We start from the raw sequence: 15,573 nt of genomic DNA on the forward strand, positions 1-15,573 counted from the left end.
AAAAAAAAAAAAAAACTGCAATCCTCAGATCTCAGCTTCCTGAGTGGCTAGGATTACAGGCATGAGCCACCGGCGCCCAGTGGTCTCCATTTCTTTCTGCAACCTTCGCATCTGACTTTCTGGAAACTTAACTTTAGAATTGTTACCAATAATAGCTATAATGATATCTGTTTATTGCATACTTACAGGAGCTACCCAGCCCTTGGCTGCATTTTTCACTTATCCTTGAAATGACCTTAATTAAATAAGTATAATTGTCATCACTGTGTTAGATTCCAAGTACCTAGACTCAATTCAGAGTTTATGTCATATTTCCCCAATTATGTAAGTAATTTTGAATAAACAGAATTCTAATCTGGCTTGGCTGGTCCCCAAATCTCAGATCTTAATTATTTATTATACCACTTGGCATTGGAGAAGTTGAGGAGTGAAAGGAATATAAATAAGAGAGAAGGGAAGCATGACTTTATTTGGGGATGGAGGCTGATATTTACTCAGCAGCAGGCTAGCTAGTTCTGTCCTGGGGATGGCCTTATCCACCACGGAGACATTCATCATTGGCTAGATAAAGCTAATTTAACCTTTACATCTACTTAGCAGTACATTCAGATGGAAAAATTTAAACCTGCAAATATTACATCAAGAAGGATTCAATTCCTAAGGTAGAGCCCACAGCATATAAATTCTACAAATGTAAAAGAACAACCATCAGAAGTAATATTGGGACATCACTGAAAAGTGGCTGTAGCTCCTACAGGGGGAATTCCTGAGGCGCTGTCCAGACCCTTCTTCTTTTCCTCTGGGCTTGCCTCTGCTCAGCATTGCCAATCAACTTCAGCATCCCATACTGTCCGCATGCTGAGCCTTGTTCATGCTGGATTGCACATGGTACCTTGGAAAAACAATGGTTTTACTACACCAGACAGGGTTGGTCTTGATTTCTGGCTCATTGCTAACACATATTGTTGGATGGAATAGCTAATTACCCAGGTCTTCAAAGTCCCAAGATGTTATCAACCGCATTACTGTTTCTTGGTTACTTTGGCTATTGCAACAGCCAACAGACTGGCAATTCTGGAGGTTACTTTGTAAAATACTAGTTACAAAATGCTTTCTCCTTGGCATGCTCCTCATCCTCATTTTTAAAGAAGGGAAACTATTCTGATCAGAACAACATCTAGAAAACATCATCATTAAAATACCTTTATTCACCATTGATATATATATATATATATATATGTGCAATAGAAATTATGTGTGTATTGTCTCTGAACATTAAATATTCATGTATTGTCTTTTAAAGCTCATCATTATTAGTATTGTCCATTCGTGTTGCTGCATATAACCTTGGCCCAGTCATTTTTATTTCAGTATAATATTCCCTTGTGTGACTATAACACAATTTACTTGTCTTTGAATGGGCAATTGACTTGTTGGTTTGTCCTTCAGATATTTTGTCTTGTAGATAGAGAAAAACATGGGAGAGGGAGGAGAAAAACTTTACAGAATTACTGTGATTTACATAAAACACTAAGCAAAGATTGGCACAAAGGTTTAACACACTGATTAATTCTTCATGTGACTCTTGAAAACAACAGTGATGTATCTCAATGGTCCATTGAGCTAGTAACTCCAACACTAATGTACAGAATAAGCTTCATTTCTGACTTTTTTCTTCTCCCCTTGTCTAATCAGAAGCTTCTGGAATGGGGGGTTTACACTCCCGGAGAATCGTTGTCATTGCCTAGCTGGTAGTGACCAAGCATGTTGCTTATCACTTCACAACGCACAGAATATTCCCCACGATGAGAAACCATCCTGCCCAAAATGTCAGCAGTGGTCAAGTTGAGACACCCTGGCATATCCATCCAAATGATGGCCCTCTGCCCTGGGCAACCAGTGCAGGAGGCATCTACTTGGAAGAGGCTCCCTACTTGCAGATTGTAAGAGAGTGGGCATGGATTTTATACCGAGCATTTCTCTGCTGACCTGGAGAACACAAAATTAGCTGTCTCACAAGAAGCAAAGGTTATTCAACCTTCCTTCTTGTAAGTATGACTCCCATTTATTCTTTTCATCCCACTGTGGACTCCAAAGCTATTCCCTTTTTCCAGTTATACCCAGGCTCTTTCCTTGAGTTCTTTATTCCAAGGCAAACGAGACTTTCTAAAATGCAGCACTTTCTATGCCTTTACCCGACTCACAGCACCCTCCCTTCAATGTCTCACAGAAGCTCTGCACTAAACTGAAAACACCTCTGCCTCCTGTGCAACACACCAGACCCAATGTGGGCCGATCCCTCTGGGCTGCCTCACCGCAGGACGCACCTCTCCTCTAAGGACATTTCTGTCAAAGCATCCACTAATGAGCAGTTTGCTCCCAGCCCCATTTACTTGTGCATGCTTCTCCTGCCTCTTCCTTGTTTGTACCTGGTTAATTCCTACTTGTAAGGAAAGGACATGGGTCTTCTGCTGAACACAAAGAATTACAATAATTTTCTCAATGCCCATATTTTTCCCAACAGACTGAGCTCCCTGAGAATGAGAACTGGGGCTTTTGATTTGTTCATTCCTAGAGACTAACACAGCCTGCCACCTACATCTAATAATGATGGATAGATGGATGGATGGATAGATGGATGATTGATGGATGGATGAAGGATGAATGAATGGATGTTGGATGGATACATTTATGGATGAGTGTATGATGAATGGATGGATTGATGTTAAATGGATGGATGGATGATAGATGGATAGAAGATTAGATGGATGAAAAATGGGTTGGTGGAGGCATAAATAGATATGGATGAATAGCAGATGGATGGATGGATGAATGGATAGATGAATGTTAAATGGATGGACAGTTGACCTTTGAGTGGAGAGAGGCATGGATGAATGGTAGATGGATAGTAGATAGATGGATGGCAGATGGGTTCATGATGGATGGATAGATGATGGATAGATGGATGATGAATGATGAATGGATGATGGGTAGAGCTGCTCAAAGATGAAATGGGTCTCTGATGAGATTATGGTATTAACAGAAGAACAGCATATCCCTTCATTTTAGCCACCTTTATTGAACTGTTACATGCATCTCTAAGAAGTTCCTAAGGAACATAAGCACATACCTAAGGTAGCCTATGCATAAGCACAGAAAATACAGTGTCTCAGAAAAGAGACAGGCACTATGGAAAAGCAGCTCTTCTCAGCAGAAAACAAGAAGTCAGGCCATCTCCCTCTCAGTGTCCAAGAAACCTTCCTTTAGGCCCTTAGGACACTGGCATTTCTGGTAAGTTCTTTGAACCTAAGCCAGTGGTGTGAACGACAGTCACAGAAAAAGCAGGGTTTGAGCTAAGCCATAATGAGCTGTGTGCAGAACAGTCCAGGTTTCTCTCTAGCTTAGAGCTTGCTTAGCAGGAGCTGGTGGGCTGAGGCCAGATCAGCGATCGGCAGGCTTGTTGGCAGGAGGCTGAGGGGCTGTGGCCTCCGTGGTGGATTTGGCCTCAGAAGGCTGGCAGGGAGTCTCCTGCGGGACCTCTGACTTGCAAGGGGTAGAATCAGCACAATCAGGCTGGCTGGAGGTGGACTTTTTGCCCTCCTGCTTACAGGAGTCGGAATTCGCACAAGGCTGGCGGGAGCAGACAGGGCGGTAGGAGTAGGAAGTGAAGCAGGAGGGACGGCGCAGGATGGAGTAACAGGAGCGATAGCAGGAAGGTCGGTAAGAGATGGACGTCAGGTATGGCTGCCTATACGTGATGGGGCCAGCGCAGATGGGGCGGCAGATTGGACGGCAAATCGGGCGGTAGGAGATGGGGCTGCACGGCTGTTTGCAGGAGCTAGGTATGTAGTAAGTCTTAGGAGGGCAAGACGGTGGACAGACGGCAGATGCAGATGACCCTGGACGGCAGCAGGGAGGTTGGCACGAAGTAGATGGGCAGGGCTCACAGCTGACAGAACGGCAGCGTTTGACCAGGTAGCAGGAAGGTTGACACGGGCTGGGCACACAGACAGAGGGAGCGCAGGGGCTAGGCTCAGCGCACATAGGCTGGCAGATACTGGAGACGCAACAAGAGGGCTCTTGGCAAGCTCCGGAGCCACATGGCTGCTCACAAGGGCTTGGAACACAGCAGACAGGACGGAGACAAACAGGCTCACAGACCAGAGCCATACAGGTGGCCGGCTGGCACACACTGGCCTCCACGCAAGATGTCTCACAGGGACTAGGGTCACAACAGACAGGCTGGCAGCAGCTACTGGTGGCGGAACAGACCGAGGGACAGCAGCTGGGCGATGGGCACACTGGCTGGCAGCAAACCGGCTCACACACCACTGGCTCACAAACCATGGGCTCACAGACCATTGGTTGGCAGGAAGTGGACACCGCACAGGTAGACGGACAGCAGCTGGGCTCGCAGATGACCGGCTGGCAGCAAGCAGGTTTGCAGAGGACCGGCTGGCAGGACGCAGGCATGCAGAGGAACTGCTGGCAGCCCGTGGTCTCACAGCACACCGGCTGACAGCAGCTGCTCATGGAGCAGGCGGGCTCACACAGGGTGGCCTCCAGACATACAGATGGAGCACAGCTGCTTGCTGAGCAGGAAGGCTGGTACACGCTGGCCTCGCAGCACACAGGCTGACAGCAACTGCTCACCGAGCAAGAAGGCTGACCGCATTGGGACCCGCAGCCAGATGAGCCACAGCTGTCTTCGCAAGTCACCAGTTGCCACGTCTGGCTCTGGCAGGAACTGGGCAAGCAGATGGGCCCTCCACAGCTCACCTCAGTGGAGTAGAGAGAGATGGCTGGCAGGGAAGGGCATTTCCTAGAACAACAGCTGCCAGACATGGTTGAGGTGTCTCTGCTTCTTTGCGAATGCTGGAAAGGAGCTGTCCGACTGTGCTGGAGCTCCGAGTCCCTGTCTTTTATATGTCCATCTCTGGCACATGCTGTTTGTGGCCCCTGCATCTTTTCCTTATTGCTGTTTGGGCCCAGTTGCAGAGAAACATCTTATTATACCCATGTTTGTTGACCTAGACGTTGTCTATCTACCCATCAAGAAGGTGTTGGTGTAGTGACGAGCTAAATTTGGAATCCTCAAAGCTACAGGTGGAATAAGCAGCAGCATCTCCAAGCTTCCTGGTCTTTACCTCTGAGCTTCCTGAACAAGGAAAGAAGAAAGAAACGTATCATTTATCCACCCTCTGGCTCTTCTATCTGCAGCTCTGGGCTGAGCACAGAGGATGTACACAAGAATCAGACCCACAACTCCCCTCATGCATCTCGTCCTGCAGTGGGCAGACAAGGACAGACACAAACTCAATGCCCCACAGTGACACACTACACACACACACACACACACACACACACACACACTATTAAAACACAAAAGGAGGAGTAGGGAGAAATGATGATGAATCCGGACAGGGAGGGGATATGTAGGCTGCCTTGTCAATGTCTGCACCTCGCACAGCCATCTTGTATCAATCCAGCAACAGTCTCACGAGGCAGAGATTACTCCCCCATATTAAGATGGAGAATCTAGAAAGGTTAAGTCACTTGTTGGAGATGATGCAAAGCTTGTCCATGATCTAGGGTCGAGGTTCTTTCTCCCATGGGACCAATGTGGACTGGCTTTTCTCAGGAGACTTCAGCAAAGTCACGTGTCACCGACTCTGCCCAGGATGCTGCCTTCCATCCTGCAGCAGGAGCCATTGGGGTATTATCCCCACCAGTCCCTGGAAAGTCACTTTCCTTCTCATCCCTCCTTTCTTCTTCCACCCAGGCTCATCCCTCTGCAGTCAGTAGATCTCCATGGTCTTCCTTGCCTTTGGAGATTTTGACCATTCCTAAAAGAAAAAAAAAAAAGAACCAAATGCTCATTGCTCACCCCTGCAATCTTAGTTACACAGGAGACTGATATCTGAGGATTATGGTTCAAAGCCAGCCCAGCAACAAAGTCTATGAGACTCTTATCTCCAAGGAACTACCAAAAAAGGCATGCGACTCAAGTGGTAGAGCAGTAGCCTTGAGCAGAAAAACTCAAGGGCAGCGCCCAGGCCCTGAGTTCAAGCCCCAGAGGGATGAGGTAGGAACTCAACCCCAGATTTTCAAATACCAAAGCTCGGTGTGTTTTCATCATCAGGGCAAATAGCAGGCTGTGCCTTGGAAAAAACTGAGCTATCTTGCCATCCAGTCCCCCTTCTTTCATTAATCGTTTACAATCATTCACTCTTTTTCCCTTTCATTCATCCATTCAGCTCAACCAACTCTGGATTCTCTGCGAGAGATATAGAAAGACTAAGTCTTAAGCGGAGCCATCAGCTGCACACATTTAGAAGAGATGGACGCGTCCGTGTGCAGTTGTGGTACAGCATTGCACTTGCTGTAATCTGGGGGACATGTGGAAATTTGGGGGCCTCCAGAAGAACTGGTAACATGGTTCATAGGGAAGGTAGGAAAGACTTCTCCAGTAATTTGATGGCTAAGGGGAATCTTCAAAGAAGAAGGAAGGAAGAGTGATAAAGACAAGAAAAGAAAACTGTGGAAACCAAACATACAAGAGCATCATATATTTGGAGAGCAGCAAATGGTTCCACATAGCCAAGATAAAAAGCACAGGGGACAGGAAGGGACAGCGATGGGGCTAAAGGGGGTTTTGAGGCACCCAGTCATAAAATGCCTATTGGCTATGTTACGCAGGAAGGTAACTTGATCAGATTTGCCCTTTGGTTATGGAAAAGGAGGAAATTTCAAGGCATGGAAACAACCAAGGGAGCAATGACCCGAAAGCTTCATGGTGACAAACTGAACAGAGTAGTGCTCTGGAATAGAGTGATATGAGCAGCTGCAAAGCTTCAAAGCAGCAGAATCTACAAGTCTTGTCATTGAAAATGGAAGATTAGAAAGAGGAAGTGCTTTTCTTTGAGGCAAAGAACTTTTACACAGCTCTGTACGGGGTATGCAGAGTTTATTAGTCCCCCTGCCATTGCTAATACTTCCTTGGCTCATCCAGTGATGAAATTACAGGTGAAGAGGGTCCTTCTCCCGTCAGTCCTTCATAAACTTTCAGCCAAGAAGCAGGCATAGCCTTGCCATTATGGTGGCGGAGAAGGAGGGGCGGGGCGGGGGGGTGTCATCTCCTCGCAGAATCCTTCCCTGTGTACGAAGTAGCTCTTCTCGTTGAGTATGTCATTCCTGCTTGATTATTTGTAATCGGTCCCTATCATTCTTTGACATCGCATAGGTACCAAACACAAGGACTTTGTGAGTTTACAGATGTCTACCCAGCACCCAGAGCAGTGTTTGAAACATCAGAGGTGCACAATTAATATTTATGGAAGGAACAAATGAGGACCTCTGTGGATAGCCAAGAAGGGCAACCCTCCTTGGGAGTCCACAGAAATCACTACCTCTACCCAGGCATCCGGGCGCCATGACCATGAGCAATAGAATAATCAACTGCTCTGAATCACAGCTCCTCAGTGCAGCCCCATTAACCCCTGGGCAGGTTTGCCCCCTTGGTCTGTTCCTGTTCTAGCTGTGGCTTCATCCTGGGGATGAAAAAGTTCCTGGGAGGCCAATTCCATTCAGAGCAAAGATGACTTAAATAGTAGAATCTGAGACTAAATCAGGACAGTCTCCCATTCTCCCCCAAAGCATAATATACTAATATCATTTTTAAAAAATAAAACCAGTAGGGATTTTAAAAAGTAAAATTGAAATCCTCAGACATTGTTCGTTGGAAAACAAAATGGTGTAAACAACATCAAATAAATTTGGTAGTTTCATACAGAATTAAATAAGGTTACCATTTACCTAGAAACTCAACTTCTAAGTATTTCTCTAAAATCAACAAAGGCATATGTTCATGAAAAGACTTGTACATGAATATTCATAAAAGCCAGAGTTGCCTTTAATTCATAATCACTAAAAACTTGAAACAACCAAATGCCTATCAACAGGTAAATGCTTTTTCCATCTACCTTTCCTTCTTTCCTTCCCTCTTTCCTTTCTGTCCTTCCATCCTTCCTTCCTTCTTCCTATCTGTCCTTCCTTCCCTCTTTTTTTCCTTCTTTCTCTCTTTCTTCCTTTCTTTCTTTCTTTTTTCTGGTGCTAAAGATTGCATTAAGGGCATTGTGCTTACTAAGCAGTCACCCTACCACTTGAGCCACACCTCCCAGTCCAGTGAGTTTTTTTTTAATGTAGTTTATCCATAAAATGGAGTACTGTTCAATAGAAAAAAAAAAAGAACAAACTCTTGGTCTTGCCTATAAGAATGTGGATGAGTATCAAAAGTGTGACACTAAGCAAAAACATGTTTACATTATAACTTCCTGGGGACAAGAAATTAGTGCAAGAGGAGACTGGGGAATTTGAAAGGTGATGAAAAGTGCCATGTATTGATCACATGAGTATAGTACACACAACTGTCAGATCCCATTTTAAATATATATATATATATACAATTATGGCAGCAGCATTTTATTATATGTAAATTATATCTCAAGAAAATTGACTTATAAAAGAGAAACAAAAGTGTGTGTGTGTGTGTGTGTGTGTGTGTGTGTGTGTGTGTGTGTGTGCGTACTTGCACACAAGTGCTGGTACTAGTGCTTGAACTCAGGGCCTCATGTTCTTCGTTAGCATTTTCTCTCAAGGCTGATGCTCTACCACTTGAGCTACAGCTCCCCTTCTAGCTTTTCACTGCTTAATCAGAGATGAAGTCTTAGGGACTTTCCTGCCAGAGCTGGCTTTAAACAGGGATTCTCAGCTCTCAGCCTCCTGGGTTGCTAGATTACATGCATAAGCCAGCAGTGCCCAACTTTGAGACAAACAAAAAACTTAAAGGCAGAAGAGTAAAAGCAGCATAATCCTAGCTTCATTTGTAAATCTGCCTGCATGAGAATCTAGATACCTATATATTGGTTATGAACTCTGAGTATTCTGGAGGGTATTATTTCTTCTTTATATTTTTTCAAAGTTTTAGGATCAGTGCTATTCTTATGAATCACACACACACACACACACACACACTTACACACACTCACACAATTTTTTTCTTATCTATTTGCCAGATGAGTCATGGCTTTGTAGGTGTTTTCCCAGAGCAGGATATCTTTTGGACTTAAATTTCCCAGTTGGGCTCCCACAGCTGGTCAGGCCTGTGCTAACAGATGTTCACTCCCTATTTGCTCTGAAGCAAAAGAGCATGAAGCTGCAGAAAGAGCTGAGCGGGCCAGAACATTCCTAGAAGCTACATGTGTTGGTATAGTGTGGCCACAGGAGTCCCTGCCATTCAGAACCAAAGTTATTTTACCAAACCCTGACTTTGACAGGAAGCTTGAGCCTGAAGCCCTCCTACAGATCTCTGTAGTACAGAAGGAGTCCTAGCCCCTGGAGCCAGCATTTACTGTGGAGCTTTTAAAACTACAGATTCCCAGATGCCTTAAGCTCTAGAACCAACAGTTACCAAATCTAATGGTGAAGCCCCAGGATCTATATATTAAAAGTCTCTCCAAGCCAGTCTCATGCAGCACACGGAGTCTTGTCTGCACCAGTGTGGTTGCCAGCCTCCCTGCAAAGGATTACCTGAGACCCTTGTGAAAAACACAGATCTCAGCCAGGCACTGGTGGCTCATGCCTGCAATCCTAGCTACTCGAGGAGACTGAGATCTGAGGATCACCATTCAAAGCCAGCCCAAGCAAGAAAACCCATGAGACTCTTATCTCCAATTAACTACCCAGGAAAAAAAAAAAAAAAGCCAGAAGTGGAGCTGTGGCTTCAGTGGTAGACCGTTAGCCTTATCAAAAAAAAAAGCTAAGGGATAGTACTCAGGTCTTGAGTTCAACCTCCAGTATTGGCATGCACACACACACACACACACACACACATGCACCACACACACAGATTCCTCAGGCCTATGCTCCAGGAATCTCCTGCTTGAACTAGATTTTGCCATGATAAATCCATAAATTGCACTGCACAAAGCAAAACCTTAGGGCGGATGCCAGAGAGTACATTTCCCTAACCTAGTGGGGAGGAGGGGTGAAGGAAGAGGCCAGAGGACTGATTGGGATATGCCAGCATGCTTGAATTTATTAAGAGGTTAGCCCAGTTTCAAAGGCAGCGGAAAGCTGGGAGGAGGGTCAAAGCCAGAGGCACTGGCAGGAGAAGCTGGCTTGGGGGCCGGGGGGGGGGGTTGATAAGACGTTTGACTTCGGGCCAGTGAAGCCATGGGAGTCACCCTCTGGGCCTTGGGGAGTCACGTCAGGGGGGCCCAGCTTTAATTTCTCTCCAGGACATGGCTCTTGTTCCCAGTATCTTGAAACCAGGGAGAGGGGCAAGCAGGCAATGGAGAACACGTCCTCTTTTTCCATGAGAGGCCGGGACACTGGTCTTGAGGGATGGGGAGAAGGCAGGTCTAGAAGGTTCTGCAGAGTCTCCAGCCAGAGCTGATGGAGGCTGTCTGTCCCCTTCACACGGCCCCACGGCAGGGGTGCCGGGCGTGATCTTCATTTCGTGTCGCAGACAGGTGAGGGCTGGCAGCACACAGGGCCACAGCACCCTCCTGAGCCGCCACAACAGCCACCACAACAGCTTCCACAGCCTCCACAACCTCCACAGCCTCCACAGCCTCCACAGCCAGAACCCCCACAGCAGGAAGACCCACAGCAGCCTCCTCCACAGCCCCCCCCTCCGCAGCCCCCTCCTCCGCAGCCGCAGCAGGAGCCGCAGCAGCCGCAGCAGGAGGGCTGGCAGCAGCACTCCTCACAGCAGTCTTGATCTTGGGTGCAGCAGTTGAAGCAATCCCCCGGGCAGCACCCCATGGTCCCAGCCGGTCAGGTCGCAGAGTCAGGAACGCGGCCGAAGTTTCCCCAGGTCTGAGGGTGGCCAGCAGAACCATGGCTTTTATACCCCCTCACCCTGGGGGAAGGAGGGGGGGCTGGCACAAGACACAGGATGTTTGCTTTGTTATTATTTGTGTCAGTTTCCAGGTGAACCGTCTCATTAACTGGCTGTTTATCCCCCCCCCAACCCCGAGTACCTCAACTCATAAAAACAAAACAAAACAAAAGAACAAGAACCCTACTCTTCCCCAGCTGCTGTTTGTCCAGAGGGTAAAAATATATCTAGGAAAAGACCTGTCATTAGCCAGGTGGAAGAGAGGGAGGAGAAGCCAGCCACAGACTCTGGGCTCCTCTCCCACATCTTCTCTCGCACCCCTGAAGACCTCTCTACCTCACAGGGGAACTCTTTTTCTTGGAGGACACCCCAAGGCAGCCAGGACAGGAAAACTCCATGCCCTTGTTCCTGGCACCAGGCTACAAGGGGGTGCAGAAGGTCTGATCATGTGGCTTCTCACATGTGGAAATGGCATCGTCTCCCCAGCCCAGGTGAGCTAGGCAAATATTTGTGTCTGTGTGTGTGGTATGCAGATTGTGTAGCACATTTGTTTGGGTGTGGTGCGTGAGCCTCAATCACAAGTAATAACTGACTTGTGAAATGGAGAAAGACTCCTCATAAAACTGCCAAAGGTAGGGGAGCCACATTCTCTCTAGACTGCAAGGGGAAGTGAAACAGGCACACTTCTCTCTGCTGGGGCAGGAGGAGCTGTGCTCAGCACCTGCTCCCCCACCCCCACCCTGCCCCATGCCTTTCCTTGGTGGAGAAAGGAGATACAGGGGAAAGAAAGAAAGGTAGGCAGGGAGGGGGAGGAGGGAAGGAGAGATGAGGAAGGAAGGAAGGAAGGAAGGAAGGAAGGAAGGAAGGAAGGAAGGAAGGAAGGAAGGAGAGAGAGAAGGAAGACAGAAAGGAGAGAAAGAGGAGAGATGAAAGAAAAGAAGGAAGGGGAGAAGGAAGAGGAGGGAGGAGAGAAGGAAGGAAAGAGGGAAGGAGGAGGAAAGGGAAGAAGGAAAGAGATAAGGAAGAGAAGGGAAGGAAGGAGGAAAGGGAAGAAGGAAGGAGGAAAGGGAAGAAGGAAGGAAGGAAGGGAGGGAGGGAGGGAGGAAGGAAGGGAGGGACGGACGAAGGAAGGAAGGAAGAAAAGGATCCTCAGATGGAAACAGACAGAACAGGAGAGAAAGTGAGCCCTCCACCATCTCAACAGTCAACATGAGAACTGTCCCCATCTGTGTCAGCATCTTAGGGACAGGGCCCCACCTTCTGTAGAACTGAGTTAACACTAATACATAGCCCAGCTCCTCACCCCTTGAAGATTGCCTAGGGGAGGGAATGCGGTCAGAGGGGGAAGCGCTGAGGATGAACAGGGCCACAGGCGGCGGCGGCAGCAGTAGCAGCAGCAGAAACTTATGTCAAAAATAAAGCACTGACATGACAACTTGTACTTCTCATTGTTGCAACAGGTCCACCTGTATCCTTAAACAACTGGGGGGGAAAGGGGGAAAGGAGAAGGATTGGGATTGGGGGGAGGGGGGAGGCTGGGAAGGGATGTGAAGGGTAAACAAAGGAGGAGGATGCAATGCTTGGTAAGAAATGTACGCATTATCCTGCCCATGCAATTGTAACCCCTCTGTACAGTATGTTCACAAATAAAATAAAATTAAATTTAAAAAAGTATTTGTTCAGTGAATAAATGTATAAACATCTTCCAAAAAAAATAAAGCACTGAACAAAACCAGCGCAACCACACAGAGGTGCCTAGTGATCGGACGGGTAGTGGGGATTGGAGGGAGAGGAGTGAAGCAGACAGAGCTTATACCTTGTCAGTAGTGCATTTTTAAAGCAAGGGGAAAGTCCAGCTGAGTGTGCAGCCCCTGTCCACCTAGAGAAGAGTTGATTTAAGCATCCCTAGGACTACAATAAATGCTCAGCTCTGCAATGCGCACAAGAAGGGCTGGAATGTCTGTGAAAAGGAGGAGAGGGATCAACCAGGAAAGGTAGAGCAGGAAGAAGATTGGAGAGAGCCCCACATAGTCTCAGAGACACAGGTTGGTTGGGGGCAGAGGGCTTACTCAGGGCACTTAGGCCTGTCAGCCCCTATACTTTTCAGAGCACTAGAGGTTGAATCCAAGTCTTCAGGCTTATTAGCCAAGCCTTCTACCGCTTGTACCAAGCCCCCCAGTCCTTTGTGGCTTTTTGTTTGTTCGATCATGAGGCAGAGTCTGGTGAACTTCTACTGAGGCTGTTCCCCAGCCTCGATTCTCCTAACCACAATCTACCAAGTGGCTAGGATTACAGATGCCACACCTGGCTTCCAGAGTCCGTTTCAAGCCAAGGGAACTTTGCCGCTTTATGGGATCAAAGAGGAAGAGGAGAATGTGGAAGCAGAGAAGGCACCCCAAAGCTAAGATCCCAGATAGTAATGTCCCTGAGACCAAGGAAATGGGCACAACACAGCACGTGGCTAAGCAGGATGTTAGTCTTATCCAAGTGAGCATGTGCATATGCACAGGCGGGAAGGGTTGGGGGGATGAAGATGGTGAAGAACCTGAGACGGTGACCACCAACCTGGCCAGAGGTGGGGAGTGGGGGTGGGGACGGGAATGGAGAGACACTGAGGTTGCAGTGGTAGGAAAGGGGAAAGACGGGAGTCGGAGGGTGTTGGAGAGAAGCTGTCCAGCCCCAAAAGAAACCTGCTTTCACTGAGAGAACAGGTGCAGGAAACTTGCCCTTCCTCAGAGGACCCCGAGGAGACATCCCTTCCTTCTATGGCTGTTCTGGTCTATTCTTGGTGTGCCTTTCCAGGTCTGAACAGGGCCTTGGCATTTGCATCCCTTTGGTGAGCTCAGAGATCTGTTCAGCGCCAACACCTCCACCAGCTCCTCTAAGATCCCTACAAAGTGCTGGCTTCACTCATGTTCTTTTCCTGTAAAGGGCGGAGGTGGGGGTTGGGAGGGGGTGTTTCAGGGAGAGGCTGAGGGCTGGCGGCTTGAGTCCTGTAGCTTCTCTTTTCCACTTACTATTTCCTGGTGAAAACAGCAAGGGCTGAAGCTGGATATCCGGACCGCACCCAACAAACTCTATCTTCCTGTAGAAGATCTGCCCACAAAATACTGCAAAGACTGCTGGGAAAATTTTTAGAATCACACTGAAGCCACTAAGAACCTGGCTGTGCACCCCCAATAGAGACTAGGCTCACACTTCTCAACTCTGTTCCCCCTGCTACTTAGGAGAGCTTAGCCTTCCTTCCAGATCCATGCCCAAGACCTTCACTGCATTCTATCTGATTGGTACATTCTATTTAGCCAATTATCAACTTTCAAGACGCACCTTGTATTCTTATTTGTTTCTTACTGTAACCAAGAGATAGTGAATAACTGTGGGATAAAGTCATTTTACACGCATCTTGATGTATTTCTGCCACCAGTTCTTAGAAGAGTGAGTGCCTTGAATTGGTCCTCTTCATGGGGATTGCCATTGGGCCAAGTGCGAGGCTCTCTTCATACCTGACTAATGACATGCGCTATGGAGGAATGCAGCTTTGTCCATCAGCTGGCAGGAAGGATTTTGCAATAGCTTTCATTTGCATTTCTATTGTTGCAAAGGAAATCAAGCCAGATACAATAAACTCCAATCCCATCTGTGTGGGTTCTCTTTTTCTCTTGAGTTGTTGGTCTTTTCCTTTGATTGATTGGAATCATTTAAAAGGCAATGGAAAGTGGAAGCTTGGTTGTATTGTAAGTTGTATTTCCCCCCAGCTTGCCTTTGATGTATTTTCCCACGTTTCCACTTACATTACAAATTTACATTATAGTTTTGCATCATACATTTCATATCTGCTTGCTGTGATACTTTTGAGAAACCCAAAACAATAAATAGAAGAAAATACAATCCACAACATATTTATACACACACACATATAAATAACATCCTAATTTTCCTTTAAGTATTTCATTCTAAAGAATTGCAAGTAAATATCAATATGAATGTAGATGAATAGACATACATAGAGGATATAAAAACATAGGTCAATTATTTCAAACCCTCACTGTAAATTCTGGGGAGAAGGGAGACAGAGAGAGAGAGAGAGAGAGAGGGAGAGAGATCTTTGTATAAACTCAGAATTCATCCAGGCTTGGATGTAGCTTACTGGCAAAGCACTTGTCTAGCAAGTGCAGCGGCCTGGGTTTGATCCCCGGTACCAAAAAAGAAAGAAAGAAAGAAAAGAATTCATCCAGGATTTCTTCCCCATCCTCTCCTCTGGAGGTGGTATCTGAATTTTTGGGAGACTTAAATAACATCATAGAATTGAAGAGAGTGACAACAGGTTTGTGATAGACATCTGCTGAAATGTACATGCTCTCAACTACTTGTAATCAGCTGTTTCCGATAGCACAGGTAAGCTGACCACCCACCCTCCTTCACTACCAAAGTCTGCTTTGAATGGCCTAAACCAGCCCTTGCCTTGCCTAACCCTATGCTGGGGAAATGAACATAGGAAATTCCTGCTGCTTTTCATCTTACAAAGAAAGAGCAAACACCTAAAGAAATTTAGGAAAAAATAACACCAGAGATGATCGTAAAGTTCTCATATGGACACATATTTTTCCATCATTGAAACTATATATAGGGCTGGGAAGGTGGCTCAGTGGTAGAGCGCTTGCCTTGCATGC

The 15,573-nt window shown here is 46.8% G+C and overlaps 2 protein-coding genes across 2 annotated transcripts; both read right to left on the bottom strand.

Moving 5' to 3' along the window:
- Positions 1 to 3,441: 3,441 nt before the first annotated feature.
- LOC106003070 (keratin-associated protein 16-1) lies at positions 3,442 to 4,845 on the bottom strand. The gene has a single exon (XM_013037825.1). The coding sequence runs from the start codon at positions 4,843 to 4,845 to the stop codon at positions 3,442 to 3,444; it is 1,404 nt and encodes a 467-aa protein (XP_012893279.1).
- Positions 4,846 to 10,512: 5,667 nt separating this feature from the next.
- Positions 10,513 to 10,827, bottom strand: LOC106003083 (keratin-associated protein 17-1). The gene has a single exon (XM_013037836.1). It carries the CDS (start codon positions 10,825 to 10,827, stop codon positions 10,513 to 10,515), a length of 315 nt encoding a protein of 104 aa, XP_012893290.1.
- Between the last annotated feature and the right edge of the window lie 4,746 nt (positions 10,828 to 15,573).

The sequence above is a fragment of the Dipodomys ordii genome, unplaced genomic scaffold, assembly GCF_000151885.1.
Source record: "Dipodomys ordii isolate 6190 unplaced genomic scaffold, Dord_2.0 Scaffold7, whole genome shotgun sequence".
Taxonomy (NCBI): Eukaryota; Metazoa; Chordata; class Mammalia; order Rodentia; family Heteromyidae; genus Dipodomys; species Dipodomys ordii.

What these genes read in the sequence shown, in the direction of transcription:
- LOC106003083 (XM_013037836.1), bottom strand. Translation starts at nt 10,827, where the DNA reads ATGGGGTGCTGCCCGGGGGATTGCTTCAACTGCTGCACCCAAGATCAA.
- LOC106003070 (XM_013037825.1), bottom strand. Translation starts at nt 4,845, where the DNA reads ATGTCTGGCAGCTGTTGTTCTAGGAAATGCCCTTCCCTGCCAGCCATC.